Consider the following 23,133-nt stretch of genomic DNA (forward strand, 5'->3'; position numbering starts at 1 on the left):
GTCAGGTGTTCAACTCAAGAGAGTCAAACTTGAGTTGTGGTAACCCTAGTTGAAGTTCAAGTCCAACCAATTTAACTTAAGCAAGAATCAAATTCATTTTCTCTAATAATTTTGTTTTTTCTTCTTTAGTGCTTTTTAACGAGTAATATTATGTACATCCATTTTGATACATAATTTATATATACAAATAATATATTATTATATAAATACAAATTATTTTATATTAGAATATAAATTTATAAGCATAATTTTATATATATATATATAAAATTCAAAATTTTCATATTTTTAAAAAAGATTGAACATCTATTTCACGAATTTGAAGTAAATAATATATAAAACTTTAAAATGTAAATATATATGATACTATAATAATTGTAGAATAATATTATATATTTAAATTAAATTACAAAAAATGTTTTACTTTTTATTGTTTATTATGTGGATATTGTTTAATTAATTCTAAACTACTAATTTATATATTCGAATTTAAGAAAATTATGTATATATATTGTTAGAAAAAATAAATAAAGCAAAAAAAAATCAAAATTAACCATAAAAAAAAGAAAAGTTTATGTGTTTTCGCTGATAAAACTTATTTGATATAATTTAAATCGAGTTATGAATCAAATTTGAATCAAATCTAGCTATTTCTTGGTTTGTGAGTTAGACTAAATTGAACTAGCAACTCACGCTATTTTGGGTCGACTCTTTTGATTTAAACTTGATTTAAATTTAAATTAAATGGATTCAAATTAAATTAAACTAATTTCGAGGATTAGTTAAATTAGTTTAGGTCTAGCTCTTAGGAGGAAGAATTTTTGTCAGGATATTAATGTAATTTTCGGGTTAATAAGGTTACCAAGAGATTTTATTCAGTTTACTACTACAAAGAAACGACGACGCTGTGAAGATAAACGCATTACCGAATCACGTAAATCTGTGTCCTGTTGGATTGCCATTTTTGCCTTGATTTTTCTTCGATCTGTTGCTGATATCACAATTTTAAATTCCAGTAGCTCCAACAAATATAAAATTTTTTAAAAATTTCTGCATTTTCTTCCTCGGACCAACTCACATATGCCAAAATTTTCCAAAATCACAAGTGTCGTAATCAGTCATGGGTTCCAAGTTACTTCCCGAAGCAATAAGTAGTTGAGGAGTATTAGCTAGTAGTTGCCATGTACCCAGCAGGAAACGTCAGCTCTGCTGACTTTGTCTTCCACCTTACTTTTCCTCTCTTCTTCACGTCAGCTTCTGATTTTGACTCTTCACTTTTCTATCCAAACTTCCTTTAACTTCAATCTTCCACAAATCTCCTTCCTTTAACTTCCTTGCTATGTCTTCCCGTTAACTAAATTAACAGAACCCGGAAACAAAAACACAAACAAATACTAACCCAGTTCTCCTTTTTGCTTCTTCAGCTATGTTGTTGAAGCAATTCGCAGTGTTGGTTTTGATTTTGAGTGTTGGTTTGAGCTCTGTGTGTGCGAGGTTTGTGGTTGAGAAGAGTAGTTTGAGCGTGTTGTCTCCTTTGAGCCTGCGTGGAAAATACGACAGTGCACTTGGGAACTTTGGGGTTCCCGACTACGGAGGTTTTCTGGTGGGTTCTGTTGTGTATCCTGAGAAAGGAGCTTCTGGTTGTGAAGCTTTTGAAGGTGATAAGCCTTTCAAATCTAAGTTTCCCACGCCAACTATCCTGCTTCTTGATCGAGGAGGTGAGTTTTTCTGGGAATTTTTTCATGGGTCGACTTTGGAGTTTCTCTTGATTTATTAGTTTTAGAACCAAGATTTTCGTTTTGTAGTTTTATGTTTATGCTTCTGTTTCTGTTTTCATCTGCTTTATGAAGCATGGTTTGCTTTCGAGATTGGATTTCATACGGATTTAATAAGAGTTCTGTTTTTTGAGTCATATTTGAAATTAGGTGCTCGTTTTTCCCCAGTTTCTACTTTTGCGATTGCTTTATAGCATTTTGTAGGCCACAAAATTTTAACATTTCTCATAGCAGAAAAACTTTTAGTCTTCAATTGAGTGAGACTAAAATCGAATTATGTTTTGATTGAGTGATTTGAGATAGAGCAAATGAGGCATGAAGGTTTTTATTGTTTAATCTTGTGTTGATTGGTTTTCTTTTAGAGTGCTACTTTGCCTTGAAGGTATGGAACGGTCAACAGGCCGGAGCAGCGGCAGTTTTAGTTGCGGATAACATAGACGAACCGCTGATCACTATGGATTCTCCTGAGGAGAGCACTGATAAAGATGGGTATGTAGAGAAGATTGAAATCCCGTCAGCGCTGATAGAGCACTCCTTTGCCAAGAGCTTGAAGCAGGCCTTGAAGAATGGAGGAGAAGATGTTGTGATAAAAATGGACTGGAGAGAGTCAGTGCCCCATCCTGACCAGAGAGTTGAGTATGAATTGTGGACAAACAGCAATGATGAGTGTGGAACTCGCTGTGATGAGCAGATGAACTTTATCAAAAATTTCAAGGGCCATGCTCAAATTCTGGAGAAGGGAGGCTATACTTTGTTTACACCACACTACATAACCTGGTATTGCCCTATGGCCTTTACTCACAGCAGTCAATGCAAGTCTCAGTGCATAAACCATGGGAGATATTGTGCGCCTGATCCAGAACAGGATTTCAGTGAAGGGTATGATGGAAAGGATGTGGTTTTTGAGAATTTGAGGCAGCTTTGCGTGCATAGAGTTGCCAATGAGAGCAATCAGTCCTGGGTTTGGTGGGATTATGTGACTGATTTTCATATCAGATGCTCCATGAAGGAGAAAAAGTATAGCAAAGAATGCGCCGAGACTGTAATTAAATCACTTGGTAGGTCACTCGTGCTAAATTAGTACTGTTAAATTGAGATCTCACTGTGTTGTATCTAATGATTTCAATCTTATATATAAACACAGGTCTGCCCATTGACAAGATTAAGAAATGTATTGGGGATCCTGAAGCTGATGTAGAAAATGAATTGCTGAAAACTGAACAAGAACTCCAGGTAATTCAACTTCTCCGAAAAACAATATGTTATTGTGGTTCAATTTAGAGAACTCCTGGCAGCATCAACTAACTCATTGCCTTTCTGATTCATTTCTGAAATTTAGGTTGGCCGAGGATCTCGTGGTGATGTTACTATCTTGCCAACACTAGTTATCAATAATGTTCAATATCGAGGTTGGTAATTTAATGATCATCATTGTATCTGATCATTTGCTATCCTTCTACTGTCAGTTAAACCTGGATGATAAAACTCTTATTTTGAATATTTTAAAGGAAAATTGGAGAGAACTGCTGTGCTGAGGGCTATATGCTCTGGATTCCAGGAGACAAAAGATCCTCCAATTTGTCTAACTGCGGGTTGTTATACTTATTTGACACCTTATATTATGCAGTACCCAGAAACATGTTGCTTTTCATTTTCCCTTTCTGAATTTCCTTATTCTATTTTGGCAGATCTTGAGACTAATGAGTGCCTCGAAAGGAATGGTGGCTGCTGGCAGGACACGAAAGCGAACATCACTGCTTGCAAGGTATACATGATAGATTTTACAAAATTCATTTTTTGATTTATTCATATGTTGAATTTTAAGGGGAATCTGGAACTTGTTTAGGACACATTTAGAGGAAGAGTCTGTGAGTGCCCCACTGTGAAGGGCGTTCAGTTCAGAGGAGATGGATATTTATACTGTGAAGGTACATTTGTTACTATGAGATGACAATTCTGATATTCCTTTTCCTGTGTCCGCTACATACATTTGCTCCTTGATTTACAGCCTATGGACCTGGAAGATGTGAAATAAACAATGGAGGTTGCTGGACCGATGCCAAAAATGGATTAACCTTCTCAGCCTGCTCAGTTCAGTGATGCCATCCTGACGCTTGCAATTTTACTTGTTTTGTCATGCTATTTTATTCGTCTTTGGTAGCATACTGACATTTATTTCATACCGAGCAGGAGTCCCAGTTAACAGGATGCCAGTGTCCAAAAGGCTTCCGTGGCAACGGTCTTACATGTGAAGGTGCAATACTCTTCCCACTCATATAACGTTTTTGTCTTTGAAATCTTATATCTGATATTGTTTTGTTATGTTCTTCCTGTTTTGCACCAGATATAAATGAATGCAAGGAACGTTCTGCCTGTCAATGCAATGGCTGCTCCTGTACAAACACCTGGGGAGGATACGAGTGCAAGTGTAAAGGAGACCTTCTTTACATTAAGGAACATGATACCTGTATTGGTAAGACAAACAAATTTAGAACGTCCCATTTTTCATTGATCATATAAAAATTAATTTGCAGTCTAATCTTTGTTCATCCAATGTACAGAAAGAAGTGGATCAAAATTTGGATGGACCATTACTTTCGTGGTCCTAGCAGTTGTGGTGAGCGCTGGTTTAGCCGGTTATGTATTCTACAAATACCGACTCCGGGTATGTTTAAACATCTTTTCTCTGCATCCTAAACACTTGTCACATACTTCTAAACATGCTTGTTTTTCCATTTGCAGTCTTACATGGACTCGGAGATCATGGCTATAATGTCACAGTACATGCCAATTGACAACCAGCACAATATTGAAACGGCAGGTGAAGCACAACCGTCACGACAAACATCAGTGTAGGGTGACCACTTCTTGCTTCTAAGATCAACGCTCTATCCTATTTTATGCTATGGTTGTCAAAAAAGACTAAATGCGTCATATCGCTATCTGCAGAAACAAATTCTAAAGCAACTTACAAGACAAAAAAGTACTTTCGAATGTATAAGAGTCTGGCATTACACCAACCACAGAGATTCTTTACATCCTTTACTGTGCCTCTTCTGAGCAAACATATGAGTTATACGTACACAAACTCATTATTCACAGGACTGTTTCTTTTTCCACTTTGTAGATGCAAAGGTTGAGCTGTATATTTAAGTTAAAAGAATACCATTATCAGCACAAATAAGGGGGGGCCTGGTGAATGATGCACCATGTGTAAAAATGTGGATTGAAAGTTGCCATTGGGATGATACTGTGGATTGTGGAATCGGTTATCTTCACAAACTGGATACATGCATTGAGAAAGTGAAAACTTGAGCTCTACGTCTTCAAGTAAGCCTGTCCAATGAAAGGTAGTGGTTTAAAACCTGGACCAGATGGTTAGTTTGAGCATGAGCTAGTGAAAAATCTGGCCAGGTGATGGCTAAAATCCATTTTAGTCATTAGAACGGATTAATCCAAGGTTGAACTTGATGAATCGTACCATATTACGATTCAACTATCAAGTTAAATTGGTTTGACCAATATAATTAAAATCCTTTTAAAATTGTAATTATATCATTCTTATTTCAACCTTCCATCTTTGGATATGTTGACCCACAAATTGATCATTTGATTGGGTCAAGGCTTGGTACGAGGGAAAAACTGTTAAGGAAAGACAATGTTTTTATAATTAAATTAAACCTTAACCCAATCAAAGAGTCAATCCGAGTTTAAGAACAAATTGAGCCTTGCTTTGAGCAGAAAATAACTGTAACAAAGGACAAGCACTGCAAAAAATATTATTATGAAAATTAATCAAACATTTTTTTGGAGACTCATTATTTCAAACCGAACATAAGCTCATACAAATTTATTCAATCTCTCCAAATTTAGATCAACAAGCGACAAAATAGGGTTGATTAGCTAAGCTATATTGCTGGCTAAATCACGACTCCATTGATGATGATTCCTTTCTTCCAATGGAAGTCACTGGTTTCAGTCATGGAGAATTCCATCTCCCCTTGCTTCTCATCTTCATGGACTCTGAACTCAGCCACAAGGATCTCGATCCACTGGTTTTTGGGTTTATTCTTGAAGTTCTGTTTGCGTTGAATCTGGGTGCCATTCGGGAGATCAAGTTTCAGATTCACTAGATTTTCCCATTCAGAAGCATCGTCGTTAAACTTGACGACAAATGCAACCTTGTAAAAGGTCCCTGGAGTGAGCCTATTGGTGTTGAATTTCCCCTTGACCTCAGCCCAACATACTTGTAACAGTTCAGCCACCTCCACATAGGCACCACTGCAAGGAAAAACAATTCGAATCTAATCAAAATTTACAAATGAGTTTGATATGATCAACAGAGATAAATTTAATATATTTCATATGTTATTATATGGATATGTGAGATTCAATATAGGCTTTAGGGTCTAATAATATTCCACATCTTGTTTAAGTACCCTCTTCGAAACCACCACACTACTTTATTAATTGAAGAGCTCTACAGACTATATTCAAGAGCTCTACAGATTCAGAAGCATCATTTCCCCAAGTGATAGACATATTCCTTGCAAACAAGACGAAGCTATTGATCTTGGTAGTCTTGTCAACCCAATACTTCTGCAATTATATGTACAGTCAAGCATATAAGACCATATCCATCAAACTATAAAACAATAATAAGATGGAGAAAATATATAGAGATGGTTAATTAAGATGAGACTTGCCGTGAGGTTATTGTTCAGGAAAATTCCGAAGTGAAGCTGGTCATTGAACTTGTCCTGGGAGGACATGTCAATGTGGAGGTCTGATTCTTGAACAATTTCATGATAGTTGTGAGGAAGCAGAAGCTGAAGCGCCATGATCTTCTCTTGTTATTAATTTGCAAAGTACTTCTACTGACGATAATCTTGGCTTCCCATGCAGTAGTATTTATGGTTAATTGAGATTCATATGGTTAATTTTAGTAAGTAATTAATCATACTAATTTAGGGCGCATTTGGTTGGAGTTTTTAAGATTACCTTGGTAATCTATCTTTTATTTCCTTGTTTGATTTGTCAGTAATAAAATATTACAGTAATATTCTATTATCAATGCTGACATGACAGGTAATATAGGTGATAATCTGATTACCACCTTCACTTTAGGTATTTAAAGATTACTGAGGTAATCTTGAGTTTATTATAATTATATTATTATTTATTAATTTTTTGAGATAAAAATAAATTTATTTTTAATTAATATGACAAATAATATAAAAATATTTAAAAATAATTATATTCAAGGACATTTAAGTAAAATAATTTACTAGTAATCTTTTATTACCTTTAACCAAACACAATAATTATTTATACGTACCAAATTTTATCAAACATAGTAATCATTTATACCCAGTAATCTTTTAAGTAATCTATCTTCAAGATAATCTTTTTATTTTGATAATAAAATATTACCCAAATCAGAGTGTTAACACCAGCTCAAGTTTTAACGTTTGCTAGAATACCAACCCAAACTTTGCTTGTTAATAATAATATATTCAGATTTTCAAACTTCGTTGGACAGCATAGATTGCGAATGTTGAATACGGACCTAAAAAAAGAATTAGTTTTAAGAGGCTCGGCTCAAATGAGTCCAAACAGTACATGTATTTGTCAAATTCGAGCCTGGAAAATTATTTGTGGAAGCAGAAACAAGCTGCAAAACCACATGTTTTTTTTATTAAAAATAAAAAGAACTAAATAAAACATGAAACGTTATCGTGTCTCTCCAATATCCAAAAACGAAAATATCAATTTCGATTTGCATTTTAATCAACTTTGCACTTAGCACTCTCCACCCTAGTCTCTCCCAACCCATAGCATTATTTTCAAAATTAAATGAAATCAGCAACCAACAACAACCAAGCAAGTGGCAACCAATCGAGAGAAACAAATGATACCAAGCAACAATAATTGAGAGGACAAACGATCGATAGATGGCAATGAGAGATGAAATCTGGCTGACGAGATTAAGAGTCAAACCGAGAGGATGACCGACTGACTGATGAGAGTGAGAGACAATATTTTTGTTAATCTGCTTTCAGATTTCAAGTATGTAATCTGCTGTAGGTTTCAGATATGTAAAATGTATATTACAGAGAAGTGATAATTTCTCTTGGATATTATAGAGAAGTGATTTTGTATTCATTGTTGTCAAATCAGAATTTTTGATTAAGATAATTACAGATAAGTATTATGACATAGTGTTAATGGGGTTTACAAATAAAAAGCCCTAAAAAAGGCTTCACTCTAAAGATATGTAATAGAGGTTCAAAGTTTCATTCTTTATAAATATGAAGAGGTTAGATTACAATCTTATCTTTTACATATTAAACTAAAATTTGAAAATTAATTTCTTAATTTAGTTTTATATGAAGATATCCTAATTATCTCATCTTGATCCGGTAAAAAATTATTGTTTTCCTACTTAAACAAAAGATAATGATGAAATGTGTTATAGAAGATGGCTGTCTCTAGACAGCAGATTGCCACCCACATGCCAAGTTGTGTCAAAAATATATCTAGTTATTGTTCATATAGTTTATTGCTTTGTTGGGTGTCGTTTCATGAGTTGCCAACTCACGAAACAACACCCAAAAGGTAATAATCCCTCATAAGACAATGAGCCCACTTATACCAAGCTTTTCTTTCAGCAAGTGACAAACTTGTACATGAGCAACAAAGCTGAGGAAGTTAAATAATTAAATGAGTAGGACTAACACTTATAATGATGTTATATCACTATGTGATTGAATATTTCTTCATCTTTTATTCAAATAATCCAATCAAATAATAATATTACACGCATTAACACTGATTGAATATTTCTTCATCTTTAATTCAAATGTTCACATTCTGATCATAGATATATACCTTGGCTTTCAGCAATATGCAACAGTCTCCATCTTCTATTCAGCAGCTGGTTAGAGGGGCAAGGTTGCTCACCATTGAGGCTGAAAAAGCTTTGGTATGACTTTGCCCATTGAATCACTTCCCAACTCTGTTTCCATACATGTTGCTGAGAGAAAATAAAAATGCTTGAAATCTTCAGTCATCTAACATTTTTTGGCTCTCGATATTATGTTATATATAGAAACTGATGGTTTTAAACCTGACTCTACCATCTCATTAAGAAAAACCTCAGCCTCTTGCCATTTCCCATCCTTGCAAAGGACACCAATGGTGGAGCTATAGCTAGCAACATTTGGTACAAGTCCCTTCGTATCCATTTCTTGAAGCAACCTAAGGGCCCTATATGAGTTACCCTCTTTGCAGTACCCATGAATCATCATATTATATACAACATCATTCGGCTCCAACTGCATCTCACTCATTGATTTGAATAGTTTGGATGCTGCTTTCATATTGCCCCTCATACACAATCCGTGGATCAAAACACCATAGGTGTATACATCAGGAACCAAACCAGCCTTCTCCATGAAGGCATGTATCTGAAAAGCTTTCTCCATATCATCAGATCGAGCAAACCCATCTATTAAAATTGTGTAAGTAACTTTAGAAGGAGTTAGGCCCCTCTCCTCCATCTCCCTAATTATATCAAAAACTCTACGTAAATTTCCTGCTCTAGAAAAACATCTCATGAGAACATTGTAAGTCACTATAGATGGAGAATGACCAGTTGACTTTAATTGATCAAAGAATGTCAAAGCCTTTTCTAACTGCCCAACGTTACAAAACCCATCTATTATTGTGTTATATGTGATTAAATTTGGACTAATACTAGCATTTCTCATCTGATAAAATAACCTCTCTGCCTCCCGGATCCTCATCACTTTACATAATCCACCTATAAGAGTGTTATATGTAACAACATTGCAAGCAACATCTCTTTCACACATTTCATGAAACAGTCTAAAAGCTTCACTTATTTTTCCATCATTGCAATACTCATTAATCAAACAATTGTAAGTATACAAGTTCGGTGACACCCCATTAAACTGCATCTTCTCATATAGTTCAAACCCATCCTTTTTACGGCCTTTTTTAAACAGCCCACTCATCAAAGCTGTGTAAGTGTACTGATTAGCAATCAAACCTAGCTCACCCATTTTATCAAACAACTTTTTAGCTGTATCGATCTCACCATTTTTACAGCACCCATCAATCAAAGTAGTATATATAACAACATTAGGAGGCCAACCCGAATCCTCCAACTCATTAAAAACCTCAAATCCCTTTTTCAAATCGCCAGCCTCACAACATCCCTTAGCCATTATCCTAAAACTATGTGCATCCAATTTAACCCTACATTTATTCTCACTAAAAAACAACCAACTCTTCTCAAAACAAGAAGATTTGATAAGAAAGCTCAACAGATTATTAAACAAGTTTGATTTGGGTACAAGACCCTTATCAAACATTTGATTAAAATAAAACAGGGCTTGCTCTACAGACTCAGATTTTATAAGAGCATTTACAATTGCTTCATAGAGATGAAATTTAACAGTTGGGTTGTGATTTAAGTGTTGTTCTGTTAAGAGATGGAGAAAGGAGTGAGGAGTGACTACTGAAGAGAAAATGTGACCAGATAATATCTGTAGAATGAGAGACTGAACATGAGATTGCATATTTGAGGAGAGAAGAAGGTGGACAGTTATTACAATGGACTGTGGGGTGTGATGGAGGCCTTGGAGAGTCATGGAGTTAAAGATTGAAAAAGCTTTTAGAGGTGGAATTTTCATCATATTTGATATGAGAGCCAAAGCTTGCTGACTCTGAGACATTTTTGCAGCTACAGGTTGCATATCATGGCTTTTTTACTACAAAATTCTCCATACTGCACAAGAAAAAAAAAACTGAATATTAAGTTGTAACCGAACTTCCAGATCAAAGAAAAAATTTCCCATTTTTTAATTTTCCTCTACCATTTTTTTGCAGCTACAGGTTACATGTCATGGCTTTTTGACTACAATGTTCCTAATACTGCACAAGAAAAAAACAACCGAATAATATGCTGCAACCGAACTTCCAGATCAAAGAAAAAAATTTCCCACTTTGTATTTTTCCTCTTCCATTTTTGTTCTTACGCTACCAAATTATCCACAGATTCTTCAAAAGTACAGTTAAATCACCTCTTTCAATCTCAATACAATGATGTATCTCATCATCTTCACTATTACACAAACTGTCTATAAATGATTTTACCTTGTAACAATATAGCAAAATACAAAAACATCTCAAGCAAGAACTATTAGAAAAATCATCAAAATCATAATCTACCATTAATCCTTGAAAGAAACACGGGAAAATTTTTAAAATCTACCATCAACCCATAAAAGAATCAAAAGCACAGCTCAGTTTTACTTCAATTTTGAGTCTTGAATGTCTTTTTACTTAAATCTATTAAACAGAGCTCTAGCCAGATTGAATGCACCTTTCTTTAACTCATAAAAAAGATTAAGCATGAAAAAATTAGGACAAACCTCCATTGCGGAGTACGGCGGCGCGTGTGGCAGTGACTGACTGCAGCGACGGCCCAAGAATTTAATCAACCAGAGAGCTGATAGAGTTCGCGGGATTTGAAAGAGGGCCTTGTTTTAATATGATTTGTGTAATCACAGAGGACCCCTATAGATTCTCATGGTATTCTCTACTCTCCTTATAAATAATCATAGCCAAATATATGTCATTATTCATTAACCCTTTTTTATTTTTAAATAAAGGTAGGCCCAAATATGGGAAATTATAATAAATGGCCAAATTAACCCTTCATTAAACAAAAATGTCCAATTTCACTATTTCTAAGTAAAAATATCTTAATTCTCTATTTTTAAGCAAAAACGTCCTAATTTTTTTTAAAATACCAAAATTACCCTTCATCACATTTATATAAACTCTCTCACTCTCACTCTCATTACATATATTTCTTATATCATTTTTACTCTCATTTTTACTTAATATCAATTACTACAGGTAAGTTCAGAAAGAAAAAATTCGTATTTCTGAATTTGAATTAAAAAAAATCAATTCGTGAAAACTACATTGAAAATAACATGTTATGAATAAATAAATATATTAAAATATCCTAGAATATCAATAATAAAAAAATTACTCAAAAATCTAGAAAAAAAAATCTGAATTTTGAAAACTACATGTTCAAATAGCTTATGAACAAGAAAACTGAAAAATCAATAAAAAATTTTGTAATTACATCATAAAACGTGTCTAAAAAATCATAATTATAAATATCAAATTTGAAAATTACATATCAAAAAAGTTTAGCCCGATCACAAACAAACTCAAAATCATAAAAACCGAAAACCCTAAATTTGATAAAATAAAAAACTGTATAATACACATTGAAACAGTTTTATTTTGGCCTCCAAATTCGACGCAACTGCCAAGCTAGTTGTCGTTATAGAGCTCGAAACGAGCTTTGCGTTGATATATTACAGGCCCCGTAACTTCTTATGGATCAAAAGTTATGGTCATTCAAAGTCTGTCTCATATAGATCCTATAGTTTTAAAAAAGTTACTTTCCACCCAACCCATTACGGTTCAGTGTAAAATTTCCCACGGGCCCTCGTGGATCTCCCCCTGCTCCCCTTCCCCCTAAAATTTTGAAAACGTTAAATTTCCCTTCCACCCCATAGGCACCCATGAGAGTTACAGCAACGTCGGCAGATCTAATCCATTTTTCAGCCAAAAATCGGCATTTCAACCTCTAATTTCAACAAAAATCAAATCTATACATCTAATAACACAAAACCCCTCAAGAAATTCAAACAAAACAACCAAAAATCAAAACATTTTATGCATTGTTCAAAATCAAAACCCTAAACATTTAAACCTCAAAATCTCCCTCAAATTTTAATAATCCTAACAATAAATTGATTTAAACAAGAAGTAAGGTGATGTACTATCCTTATTTGTCATTTTCGGTTGTCGAAAAATACAAAAAGTCGACAAAAAAGACGAAAACCCGTTGACCCGTGGGAGATTCAAAATTTTCTCTGATTTTGAACAGTAAAACCGTGGGAAATGCGGGGCTTATATATACGGGCAGTTTGGTCATTTCCCAAATTGAGAGCATTTTTGCTTAAACCTTAGAGTTTTGAGCAATTTTGATTAACACCCTCTAATTTTGGACATTTATTATAATTTCCCGCCCAAATATGATCCAAGCGAGCTTGATTTAATTTAATTTAATTTGAATTTATTTGATTTAAATTTAAATAAAATCTTAGTTAGAAGATTTATCTTATTTTTTAAATCGAACTGAATTAAAGTTAGAAGGTATTCGATTCGATTCAAATTTATAACTCGAATTAATAATTCAGATTTATGACTTTATTCATTTCAAATCAATTCGAATTTATGACTCAATTTAACTTGAATTTGTTGATCGAATTAATATAGTGAATATTATTTGGGTGAAACGAAATTGTTTTATCAATGAATCATGACTCCGAATCATAAATTTAAATCATTAATTCAAATCATGAATTTAAATTGCATCGAACTATAAATTTGAACCATTGATTCGAGCTTCAAAATTAATCCAAATTCAAACAGAATTGAGCTGAACCATTTTTCATTTGAGTTGAACTCAAACCAAACTTTTTGGTTCGACCAATTTAAACCGAACTATTTTTTATTCGAAACAAACTTAATTCAAGATTTGTTTAGACTCATCTAGCTTGTATCCACCCCGAAAATAAAGAGTTATTTATTCATCCAATTATTAAAAGCATAGAGTTTTATAATACCAAGTCTTTATCATTGATTGGAATAAAAGGTAAAGTTAGATTCGATTTGAATTGAACGTTAGTAAGATCTACTTAAGATTAATTTAAATCTAAAGAGTTGGCATAAAATATGTTTAAGATTGACAAATTAAATTTTGAATTTGATTCAAAAATAATTTAATTTTAAATTTTACTATAATCAATTAAAATTTAAATATTTAAATTAATTCGAATTCAACTTATTTATAAAAACAAACTCCATTTTTAATTTACACTTAATCCATTTGAGTGAATTAATTTATGAGAAGACAGTCATTTGGTTAATTTGAATTTATTAATTTTTTTTTTAAAACAAAAATCGGTGGATGGTGGTGTGATTTTCTAAAATATAGCAGGTTTATAATACAGAAAACCCTTGGCAACTCCAGACTGGTAACTCAACATCTCCTGATGGCTGCAAAAATCAAATCTTTTAGAGCAAAACCTTTCCAAATCTTTTCCTCTTCCTCGAAGCTCTTAAAGTTGCAATCTTCTTCATCATCCCCAACAGCCGCACAACCTTCATTGAACCCAGAACCCAAAACCGCAACTGTAACAACACCATTAACCCAACAACAGCTGGCCAAAATCAACCTCTTAATACCACGATTATGCCTCACAAATAACATAAACACCACCATTAATCTTACTCTCACAGCTTTACAAACAAACCCACCTCCCAAGTCTTTCTCTTCCTCCGTTTTACTTAACAACCTAACTGGGTCCTCCGCATGGCTCTTTTAACCAAACTCAAACACACCTCGCAAGCACATTCACGGCTCACCTTAATCACCACACTTCTTGTGTCTTCATATCTCAAAAAGAGTAGGCCAAAAGAGGCATTAAAAGTGCACAACTAAATGCTGAGGACTGGCTCTCCATGTAAAGTGGAGACGGTGGTGTGTGAGGTTTTGGTTGATGTGTTGTGTAGAAGTCGTAGGTTGTGGAGGCTTTGAGGGTTTTAAGAGAAGTTTGGTGAATGAATTTGGCGGTGAAAGGTGGTTCGAGGAGAAGGGTTTTTAGGAGTTAGTTGAGAGAAGCTAGAATTAAGGGGGCTAAGGAATTGAATAAAGCTTTGGGGAGAGTTCAAGGGGAGGGCTTGAAGGAATTCTTGGCCTTGTTGGATCAGATTCTTGCTAATTGGACGGACTACTGCGGTGCAGGTTAGTCTCTATTGAAAAACATTTTGTGTTTATTTGGGATTTTATTGTTTATAGTTTTGTATAAGATTCCTCCATTAATTCAATATGTTAGCTTGATAATGATGTGGGAATGAACTTTAAGATTAATTGAATTGATGAGATGGAAATTACATTGTTTCATGATGAGCTTGAGTGTCTTTATCTTAAGTTACACAAATACTATTCTGATGTGTTTAAAAGAAGGAAGTTCTTGAAATCTTGAAATGATTATACTGAGTGAAAAGGGATTATAGTTGTTTCAAATTGATGTCTTATTCTACTGTGATTTGATGTTTGCTCGTGTAGCATTTATTGTTGTTGCGTGTATTTGGTGACCCGACATTGTGCTTGAGTTTGCTTGTTGATGGATGGTGGTGACTGGAGAAGATATATAACCATTGAATTGGGTACAACAACTCCTTTTAGTTTCCAATATCTGCAAAACAACAAAAGCTGATCAAGAATTTTGGTGTAAGAAATTTGACGATGATGCCCTGATAGATACATTTTTCTTTCGATGATATGTGCATATCCATGACACAAATTTGCATGGATAAGTTCTTATAGCATATATGTTAAGTAAACATTATCTGTATTCGTAGAAAATTTTGAGTGGTTCAGGGTAAAAAGGAAAAGGATTGTAAGCAAGATGACTGGTGTTTGACTTGCGGCATGCTTTACTTGATCTAGTCAAAGGAAAATTTCTCTGTATCTACTTGTGACATTTTCTGTAGCATCTGCTACTGATTAGGAACCTAGCACAGATTCCCTGTAGTACCTATGAACTGCAATATACATTCGATCCATTGCTTGATTAGTGAAGCAAGTTATTTAGGTTGGTTATCCCATTGGTCATGTCCCATCCTGGTACATGTTCATGCAATTAAATAATTTTAAAGTGAGTTTTTTGCTTTAGACAGCCCTTGCTTTTAACTACTCTGAGATAAATTTGCTTCAGTTTGATCAGTTGACCAGCTGGGGTTAAAGATAAATTAAGACAGAGATATTGAAGTGAACACTTGCTGATATGTTGTTGTGTAAATCTATATATCTGTCCTAGTGTCCTACTAGGTTGAGTTGGTCACTACAAACTGGGAAGACAGGTCGTCCCTGATAAACCCAATTTCAGTGATATGCAAAGGGTATATATTACTGAATGATATTCTAAATTCAAGTGGAACGTCAAAAATTTGTTGGGGTCATATTAAATAAGTTAGTGGAAGGTGAAAACTCATACTGTAACTTCTGTTCCATATGTTGCATTTTCGCATTTAAACATAATTCTATGTTTTTTATACTTTTTCCTTTGCATTTAGGGATATGGTGCAGCTTGTGAAGGACTACTAGGATCCAAAGCATCAACTTTTCACAGCCTCCATTTCTGATAGGAGCAAGCAAGTATCGAATCAGCAAAAGCATAGTAACCCATGTAAATTTTAGGTGAATTTATTTGTTTGATGGGTCGACTTAGGTGGCCTGAAATAGTAAAATGGGGTGAAGGCACAGTCATTTCATAAAAGGACATCGAAATTTCTACAGAAAAACATTCTTCCTTGAGAAGCCAGAGTGAGATGTCCTTAGAAATGAAATCTGTAAACATCTTTTATATACTGAAATTACTGAATGAGTTCTGTGTTTCCACATCAGGTACGTCTGGACTATCGGAACTCAAGCAAGTGACACTATTCAATCACTGTCTGCTCCACACACATACACAAAGAAAGAGCTTTACCAAGCGGTTTCTGATGCTGTTATTGCATGTTTAAAGATCGTTGAAGAAATCTGCTGGCAAAGTTTCTAAGAGCTGCAGAGTATTGTCACTCTAAATTCTATATGGGATGCTTAAAGACTGGAGAAGGCATCAAAGGAACAAGTTTTGACTTGGAGAAAGTATGAATCGAATTCATAATGAGGACCATTACAAAAAGCATCCCGGTTAACTTCACAATGTTGAGAATATTGATATGGACCTTGTGTTACTGAAATCATTTTGATTATAATTCTTTTTTGTTGTTGTTTTAATACCATCTGCCAATCAGTTCAACCAGCCTGAAATTTGCATCTGAAACCTTGCAAATGGATATAGTCACCAAATTTGATTTTAATTAAAGGCCAAAGGGTTATTTCCCACCCAAGTTTTAAAACAAATACAAATGTATGTGGTAGGATTTTAAAAATTTAAATATTTATTTATCATGTTATTTTTGCTAAAATTTACTGTTAATTACAGGGGTAAAATCATTATTTAATCTATAATATTAAAAAAATAAAATTTTATCTCATTCTCCTCTTATTATAATTAAAAATTCTTTTTATTCAAAAGTTTAAAAAGTTTTTTTTTTTTTTTTAGGGTTTCATTCATTCCCTTCTTTATCAGACAATGTTTTCTAACTAACATTCCATCTATCGACACTCTCTCTTGCATTTCAATTGATGATGTGGCCTCCATTCTCTTGTCACCAACGCAATGAATCATCCAAATATGTAGCTTGATAAATGCATTCTTTCCTACCATCTTAGTTCGTTTGTGGTTGAAGAATGATTTGGATTTGAATGAATCAACATTAGAAGATTTATTTGATGTCAATTTGTCAATTGGATGAAGAAGATTCGTTTGCGCCTGACCAAATAGACGAAGACAACAAATCGTCTTCGTCTTTTTATCAAACAAAGACAATTCGTTTTCGTCCAAAAAAAATTGGTCTGGTGAAAAGGTTGACAATAAGAGAAGAAGATGATAGGAAGGTTAACTGACAATAGAAACAACATCTATTTGTTAGAGAAGAAAGAAAAAATCTAAGGAGGATATAACATTTTAAAGTTTATTTATGAAAGAAAATTATTATTTTTTAAATTTAAGAGAAAAATTATTTAAAATTTTAGGATTTAGTGATAAAAGAACAATTTTATTTTTACTTCTAATACAAAATTTTAATATAGAAATTAACCTCTAAATAACTACTTAGGTTTTTGAACCTTGTAATTATGCATTTATCTTTGCATATAAGTTTGAGTGGAAAATATCCCCTATGACCTTAATTAAATGTAATTTAAATTTTCCATTAGTAATAAAATAAATAAAATTATTTTATATATTATTTTAATATTTATTGAAATGTTTCATGACCCCAATCGGTCAACTTATAAAAACTTGGGTCGGCCCTTCACCGAATCTAAAAACATTGTTTGTTTGTGAACAATAATGTAAAATAATGGATATGTTAATGGTTTTTACAAGAGGTAGAAACTGTAACTTGCCTGAACTGGATAACGCTGTCACTGAAAAACTTGTCTGAGGCACAGTTCAAAGTACAAGTTTTCAAAACACGAACTTGTAATAAGATTTTTCTTTTCTGTGTCCAATGGCCATTTCAGTTTCTCTTCATTATCTCTTTCGCTCTTTCTTCTCCAATTCCCAGGTCCATTTCTCTCTCTCTCTCTCTTTATATTATTTTATATGCGCGTAGATGTTTAGCCTTTGTAATTGTTTTGCTTTATGTGTGCGCAATAGCAGAACTTGACGCATAAAAATGGTCACTATGGATGGTCAGAGAGACCCAATTGCTGTTTCAGTAATAACTCCAAGAACAAACTCAGGCCTGTCAAAGCTTCCGTAGAGTCTCCTCCTTTTCCACTCTTTCAACCTCCCAAAGTTGAAGAATCAGATCCTGATGGGGTAATTTTTTACCCTTTCGACTTTGCTTAAGTTTAATAATCAGTCAAGCTTAGGATAGTGCAATTTATATCAAGCTTGTTTAAAGCGTTGTATTTTGCTTGAAGAGAGTTAAAGTTTGGTGTCGTTTCTAAGAGTTGAAATTATAGAAAACTGAGAAAAATGACTTTTTTAATTTTTTTTTTCAATTTATATTCATTTTTAGGAGTGCATCTGCAAAATTGTTCTTGAAAGCAATGAATTTTCTTGTATCCCTTGTTTCTGAATTTAATGCTTTTTGTTTTTGGTAAATAGTTGGAGCCAGCAGACCCGGATTTCTATAAGATAGGTTATGTTCGAAGTGTGAGAGCTTATGGAATTGAATTCAAAGAAGGGCCTGATGGATTTGGAGTGTATGCTTCTAAAGATGTTGAACCACGTCGTCGCGCTAGAGTGAGTTACATTGCTTGTAGATGAACAAATATAATTGATGGAACTATATATAGCTATGCTATTGCATTAGCTATCATGATTGGTGTTTCTCGTTGTCATTATGATCCTAATATCTGATTTTTCCTTATGTATGGATGATTGTTCACTTGACTGCACAGGTAGTCATGGAAATACCTCTAGAGTTGATGATAACCATAAGGCAGAAACTCCCATGGATGTTTTTCCCAGATATAGTGCCAATAGGCCATCCAATATTTGATATCATTAACTCAACTAACCCAGAGGTAACTTGATTATTCTTTAAAATTAGAGATAAGCTCTTAACCTTATTTCAATTGCATCAGTACGTATTACCATTTAAGCTTGGTCCTTAACTTTTATGCTTCCCACAGTAACTTCAATTTGGTTGTCTACCTTAAACACTGGTTGAATTTTAAACAGTTGAATGCCCTTTCATTTGTGCTTATGATGTGCATCTCTTTATGGCAGACAGATTGGGACCTTAGGTTGGCCTGCCTTCTTCTGTACGCATTTGACCGGCAGGATAACTTTTGGCAACTATATGGTGATTTCTTACCTTGTGCAGAAGAGTGCACCAGCTTGCTTCTAGCAACTGAGGTGAGTAAATGCTTAAAAGAGTAAGCATACTGTTTAGCAAAAATGTACAATGTATTCATTAAAATCCAATCATTTCAGCATATTTCCTTTTGTCATTCTAAAAGTTCCTTTTTTATTTTATTCATTTATTTATTTGGAGTCAATTTCATCTAGTTATCGTAATTACTTTTTACTTTACTGCTGTAGGAAGAAACATAACATTAGTTCTTGTGCTCATTGCTTTGTGTGTGCAATAGGAGGATCTTTTGGAGCTGCAGGATCCAAATCTTGCATCAACAATGAGAAAACAACAGCAAAGAGCATTAGAATTTTGGGAAAAGAACTGGGTAGGAAGAAATTCGATTTCATACAATATAAACACTCTGATCATCCCATTATGTTTATTTACTCCAATATTCCACCTTAACAATGAAACTCTTCGTGTGTTAACCTCACTCAGCACAGTGGTGTTCCACTCAAGATAAAGCGACTTGCTCATGATCCTGAGAGATTTATGTGGGCAATGAGTATTGTCCAGTCACGGTGCATTAACATGCAAGTCAGGATTGGTGCTCTAGTACAAGATTCAAATATGCTAATCCCTTATGCTGGTAAACCTTTTTCATTACATTCTAAATATTATGTGATGGCTTGCCATTATTGATATATAATCTTTTTCATCATTTTGCAGACATGCTAAACCATTCATTTCAGCCAAATTGTTTTTTCCATTGGCGCTTTAAGGACCGCATGCTTGAAGTGATGATAAATGCTGGACAGCGCGTTAGAAAAGGAGAAGAGGTCAATATCATACTTTCCTAAATTTTTTGCTTATTAGTGCCTTACATTTATTTGTATAGGTATATTCATGTAATGAATGGAGGAAATGGTACAAAACTTAAATTATATGCCAATATTTTATGTACCATGAATCCGTTATACGGTATGTATTCATTTATAGTCCTACTGGATTGGCAAATACCAATTCTGGATACGGTGAAGCCCTGTATGTGAGTGGTGAGTTTTGTAGAATTAGGTTACATTGGACCTGAAAAACAAGCTGATGATGCCTTTTGCCAATCAAGGCAAACATGAATCATGCCTTCTGCCGCATTTTTCTATTACCTGGATGCTGTTATTTAAGCGATATTCTTTTAACGTTTTATAACTCCTTGAATTCAAAACTTAAATCCTGGTATGACGCCGTGTATACCACTGTTTCAACAAGCTTTGTAGATTATATATTATTCCTTTTTTGTTTTTCTTTCTGGCCTCAAATATGTTATTGTTCTCAATAGAGTAATTATGTACAGAAAATTTCAGTAGTAGAGTCTGGTTACAAAAGTTTCAGTTGTTCCTTGATCTATACTGCATAAAATAAATTATTCTTGGAAGTGTTGCTTGACTGACAATCTGCCTAGAATTGGTCAGTTATTTTCTTTATTGATATAATTTTATTTTCTCCTGTATGCTGATTCACTCCCTTGTGCTTAGGATAAGATACTTATTTTGATAGTGCAAGCTTGTGGAAGTGATCTCTTTGATTTCAATTGTTTTCTTTCTCTTTTTTACAGATGACTGTCAATTACATGAATGGACAGATGAATAACATGTTTATGCAAAGATATGGCTTTTCATCACCTGTGGTAATTTGCTTTCTGCTTCGATCATTAAAAAAGATATTTCCTTAACTGTTTAAAACTGAACCTTCTTCACTATTACAGTTTGTTCTTTCAAATAGATTTTTCTTTGGTCATTCAGTGAGATAGTTCCAGATTCGTAAATAATGATATTCACCATGTTTAAGAAATAGCATTGTATATCATGGTAAATCTAAGAGATTGTTTGGTTTTGAAAAGTAATCATCTTTCGTGTGATCTAGTTGTCCTGGATATTATCGATTCTTGTTTGCAATTGTCAGTTGAACAAATTCTCTGATATTTTCAACCTAAACAAATCTGTCAAAGTTACTTGCATTTCAATTTTTGAAATCCTATTAACTTGCTTATTCTTACATTTCTGTTTAAATTTGATATTAAACTTGTAATTCTTCTTGAATTAATGCATAGGTATATTTCACTTGTAAAACTGCAGAATCCTTGGGACGTAATCCAGTTTTCTGGCAACGTGCGCATTCATTTGGATTCTTTTTTGTCAGTTTTCAACATAGCTGGCCTTCCTGAAGAATATCACCATAACAGTATGTGTTCTATGATCATTAACCACAATCCAGCTATAGTATTCGACCATCACAATCTAATAAATTTGCTGCAGGTCGGTTAGCAAGTGATGGAGATAGTTTTGTTGATGGAGCTGTCATCGCAGCAGCAAGAACATTGCCCACTTGGTCAGATGGTGATGTACCCCTGATCCCAAGCTTGGAAAAAAAAGCTGCGAAGGAATTACAGGAAGAATGCCAACGGATGTTAGCAGAATTCCCCACCACTTCTAAACAAGACCACGCAGTACTAGGTAAAGCTGCTATGCTTGTCTTGTATTTCTTTCACAACAAGATATTAGGATAAGTTTTCGACTCCAGTGAGAGCCTGTTAGAAGTTAAAACTCTGTTGTTGGCTTGTATCTTCTACGTAAGTGAAACATCCTGGTCTCATAGCTCAATCAATTGTTAAGATATTGTTCATTTTGGATACATAATGACTCTGATGTCATTTGTAATATCACAGACACAGATGAACTTTATGTCCAAAGTAGACAATAACTTGATAGTAGATTGGGCTATTGGACTGGGATATTACAATAAGTTCTTCATTGAAACGATTACTTTTAACTCTAATTTATTTTTCTTTATTCTGCCCACCAACAGATTCTATGTCTGAACCCAGGAGGACCCTGGAGGCTGCAATCAAGTAAGTAGTCCTGAAATGGTTTTTAAAAGTGACAATCCAGACCCACCTTAGTGATTTATTTGTCAAAAATTTGGAATCATGCAGGTATCGATTGCACCGGAAACTATTCATAGAGAAAGTCATCAAGGCGTTGGATATTTATCAAGATCGGATATTGTATTAATCATGAAGATCCAAGTTTTCAGGATCTCAGAAAGTTTTGATAAGTAACTAAAACCAACATTAGGTGAAATTTTTTCTGTTTGATGTAGAATTCCATGTTAATTTATCTGAGTGGTAGACTTTAATGTTCATTGCTGGACTGCATTGGATTCAATTGGCAAACTGAGAGGTTTCTAGAGAGTAATTTGTACCATGAAAGCAAAAATAAGGAAACAAGCAGTGTTTGCACAAATCTCTTCACATGTTCACAAAATTATGATATCAATAAAACTATGTGTATTTAATTTTGAATATTTAATTAGATATCTAAATAAAGTATCATTATGTGAATAAATGTTATTTTATCTTTAATTTAAAATTATTTAATTATATAATATCATATTATTTAAATATCTAGTTGAATATTTAAAATTAGATATTTATAGCATTACTCTTATGATATAAATAGGAAAAGTATAAAAATTAACAACAGGGGAGGTAGATTCTCACCTGCAGAATTCAGTCAAAATACAGCAAACAACCCAGCCAACAACTACCACAAAGCAACTAGTACTGAATATACTGGTTATTATTCATAAATTCAGGAGGATTACATGAAAGAATGAGTCGAAATGGAAATTGGATGGTTCTGACAATCCGAAGAGTTGGGGCCTGCCCTTTCAGCCAATGACAGCCTACAGC

General features: G+C 33.8%; 4 protein-coding genes and 1 long non-coding RNA gene across 13 annotated transcripts in view; 3 read left to right on the forward strand and 2 right to left on the reverse strand.

The window, feature by feature from the left end:
- The first annotated feature begins 1,082 nt into the window (after positions 1–1,082).
- LOC123219429 (vacuolar-sorting receptor 6-like) overlaps positions 1,083–23,133 on the forward strand; it is a 78,308-nt gene continuing 56,257 nt past the window's right edge. For 2 of the 3 annotated variants that reach the window (XM_044641397.1, XM_044641396.1), the window contains exons 1-10: positions 1,083–1,718; positions 2,138–2,833; positions 2,920–3,008; positions 3,115–3,184; positions 3,284–3,367; positions 3,464–3,540; positions 3,622–3,703; positions 3,784–3,866; positions 3,966–4,029; positions 4,120–4,248. In XM_044641397.1, coding sequence (XP_044497332.1) covers positions 1,427–1,718; positions 2,138–2,833; positions 2,920–3,008; positions 3,115–3,184; positions 3,284–3,367; positions 3,464–3,540; positions 3,622–3,703; positions 3,784–3,866; positions 3,966–4,029; positions 4,120–4,248 — 1,666 coding nt within the window. In that variant the 5' untranslated portion in view covers positions 1,083–1,426. Of the gene's footprint in view, positions 1,719–2,137; positions 2,834–2,919; positions 3,009–3,114; positions 3,185–3,283; positions 3,368–3,463; positions 3,541–3,621; positions 3,704–3,783; positions 3,867–3,965; positions 4,030–4,119; positions 4,249–4,336; positions 4,441–4,517; positions 4,628–4,724; positions 5,106–23,133 lie in introns of those variants that run through there. The other variant, XM_044641395.1, reaches the window with a different exon arrangement.
- LOC123219432 (protein PHLOEM PROTEIN 2-LIKE A1-like) overlaps positions 5,521–23,133 on the reverse strand; it is a 75,632-nt gene continuing 58,019 nt past the window's right edge. Inside the window, exon 3 of the mRNA XM_044641404.1 lies at positions 5,521–6,056. Coding sequence (XP_044497339.1) covers positions 5,696–6,056 — 361 coding nt within the window. The 3' untranslated portion in view covers positions 5,521–5,695. The remainder of the gene's footprint in view (positions 6,057–23,133) is intronic.
- Positions 8,462–11,393, reverse strand: LOC123219430 (pentatricopeptide repeat-containing protein At4g11690-like). 3 transcript variants are annotated; one of them, XM_044641400.1, is made up of 3 exons: positions 11,237–11,363; positions 10,679–10,736; positions 8,462–10,590 (listed from the first exon to the last, which is right to left on the reverse strand). In XM_044641400.1, exon 3 carries the CDS (start codon positions 10,556–10,558, stop codon positions 8,849–8,851), a length of 1,710 nt encoding a protein of 569 aa, XP_044497335.1. In that variant the 5' UTR covers positions 10,559–10,590; positions 10,679–10,736; positions 11,237–11,363; the 3' UTR covers positions 8,462–8,848. The 3 variants fall into 3 exon arrangements, with proteins under 3 accessions (XP_044497335.1, XP_044497333.1, XP_044497334.1); XM_044641398.1 differs by lacking the exon at positions 10,679–10,736 and having other exon boundaries at positions 11,237–11,393; XM_044641399.1 differs by lacking the exon at positions 11,237–11,363 and having other exon boundaries at positions 10,679–11,223.
- LOC123219435 lies at positions 13,915–16,768 on the forward strand. Of its 4 annotated transcripts, XR_006502880.1 has the most exons (3): positions 13,915–14,703; positions 15,028–15,192; positions 16,038–16,768. It is a non-coding gene; the product is annotated as an uncharacterized LOC123219435 (long non-coding RNA). The 4 variants fall into 4 exon arrangements; XR_006502879.1 differs by lacking the exon at positions 15,028–15,192; XR_006502878.1 differs by lacking the exon at positions 13,915–14,703 and having other exon boundaries at positions 14,717–15,192.
- LOC123219431 (protein PLASTID TRANSCRIPTIONALLY ACTIVE 14) lies at positions 17,981–22,684 on the forward strand. Of its 2 annotated transcripts, none has more exons than XM_044641403.1 (13): positions 17,981–18,140; positions 18,236–18,397; positions 18,689–18,826; positions 18,985–19,110; positions 19,316–19,444; positions 19,681–19,770; positions 19,884–20,034; positions 20,115–20,224; positions 20,998–21,069; positions 21,518–21,623; positions 21,698–21,895; positions 22,248–22,290; positions 22,375–22,684. In XM_044641403.1, exons 1-13 carry the CDS (start codon positions 18,084–18,086, stop codon positions 22,451–22,453), a joined length of 1,461 nt encoding a protein of 486 aa, XP_044497338.1. In that variant the 5' UTR covers positions 17,981–18,083; the 3' UTR covers positions 22,454–22,684. The 2 variants fall into 2 exon arrangements, with proteins under 2 accessions (XP_044497338.1, XP_044497337.1); XM_044641402.1 differs by having other exon boundaries at positions 17,999–18,140; positions 18,233–18,397.

Source organism: Mangifera indica, chromosome 6 (genome assembly GCF_011075055.1).
Source record: "Mangifera indica cultivar Alphonso chromosome 6, CATAS_Mindica_2.1, whole genome shotgun sequence".
NCBI classification, from domain to species: Eukaryota; Viridiplantae; Streptophyta; class Magnoliopsida; order Sapindales; family Anacardiaceae; genus Mangifera; species Mangifera indica.

Bases quoted from the DNA above. Each gene is read 5' to 3' on its own strand.
- LOC123219430 (XM_044641398.1), bottom strand. From the start codon at position 10,558: ATGCAACCTGTAGCTGCAAAAATGTCTCAGAGTCAGCAAGCTTTGGCT.
- LOC123219431 (XM_044641402.1), top strand. From the start codon at position 18,084: ATGGCCATTTCAGTTTCTCTTCATTATCTCTTTCGCTCTTTCTTCTCC. The intron at 18,141-18,232 runs GTCCATTTCTCT...TGTGCGCAATAG, and splicing joins CTTTCTTCTCCAATTCCCAG to CAGAACTTGACGCATAAAAA. The intron at 20,035-20,114 runs GTAAACCTTTTT...ATCATTTTGCAG, and splicing joins TATGCTAATCCCTTATGCTG to ACATGCTAAACCATTCATTT.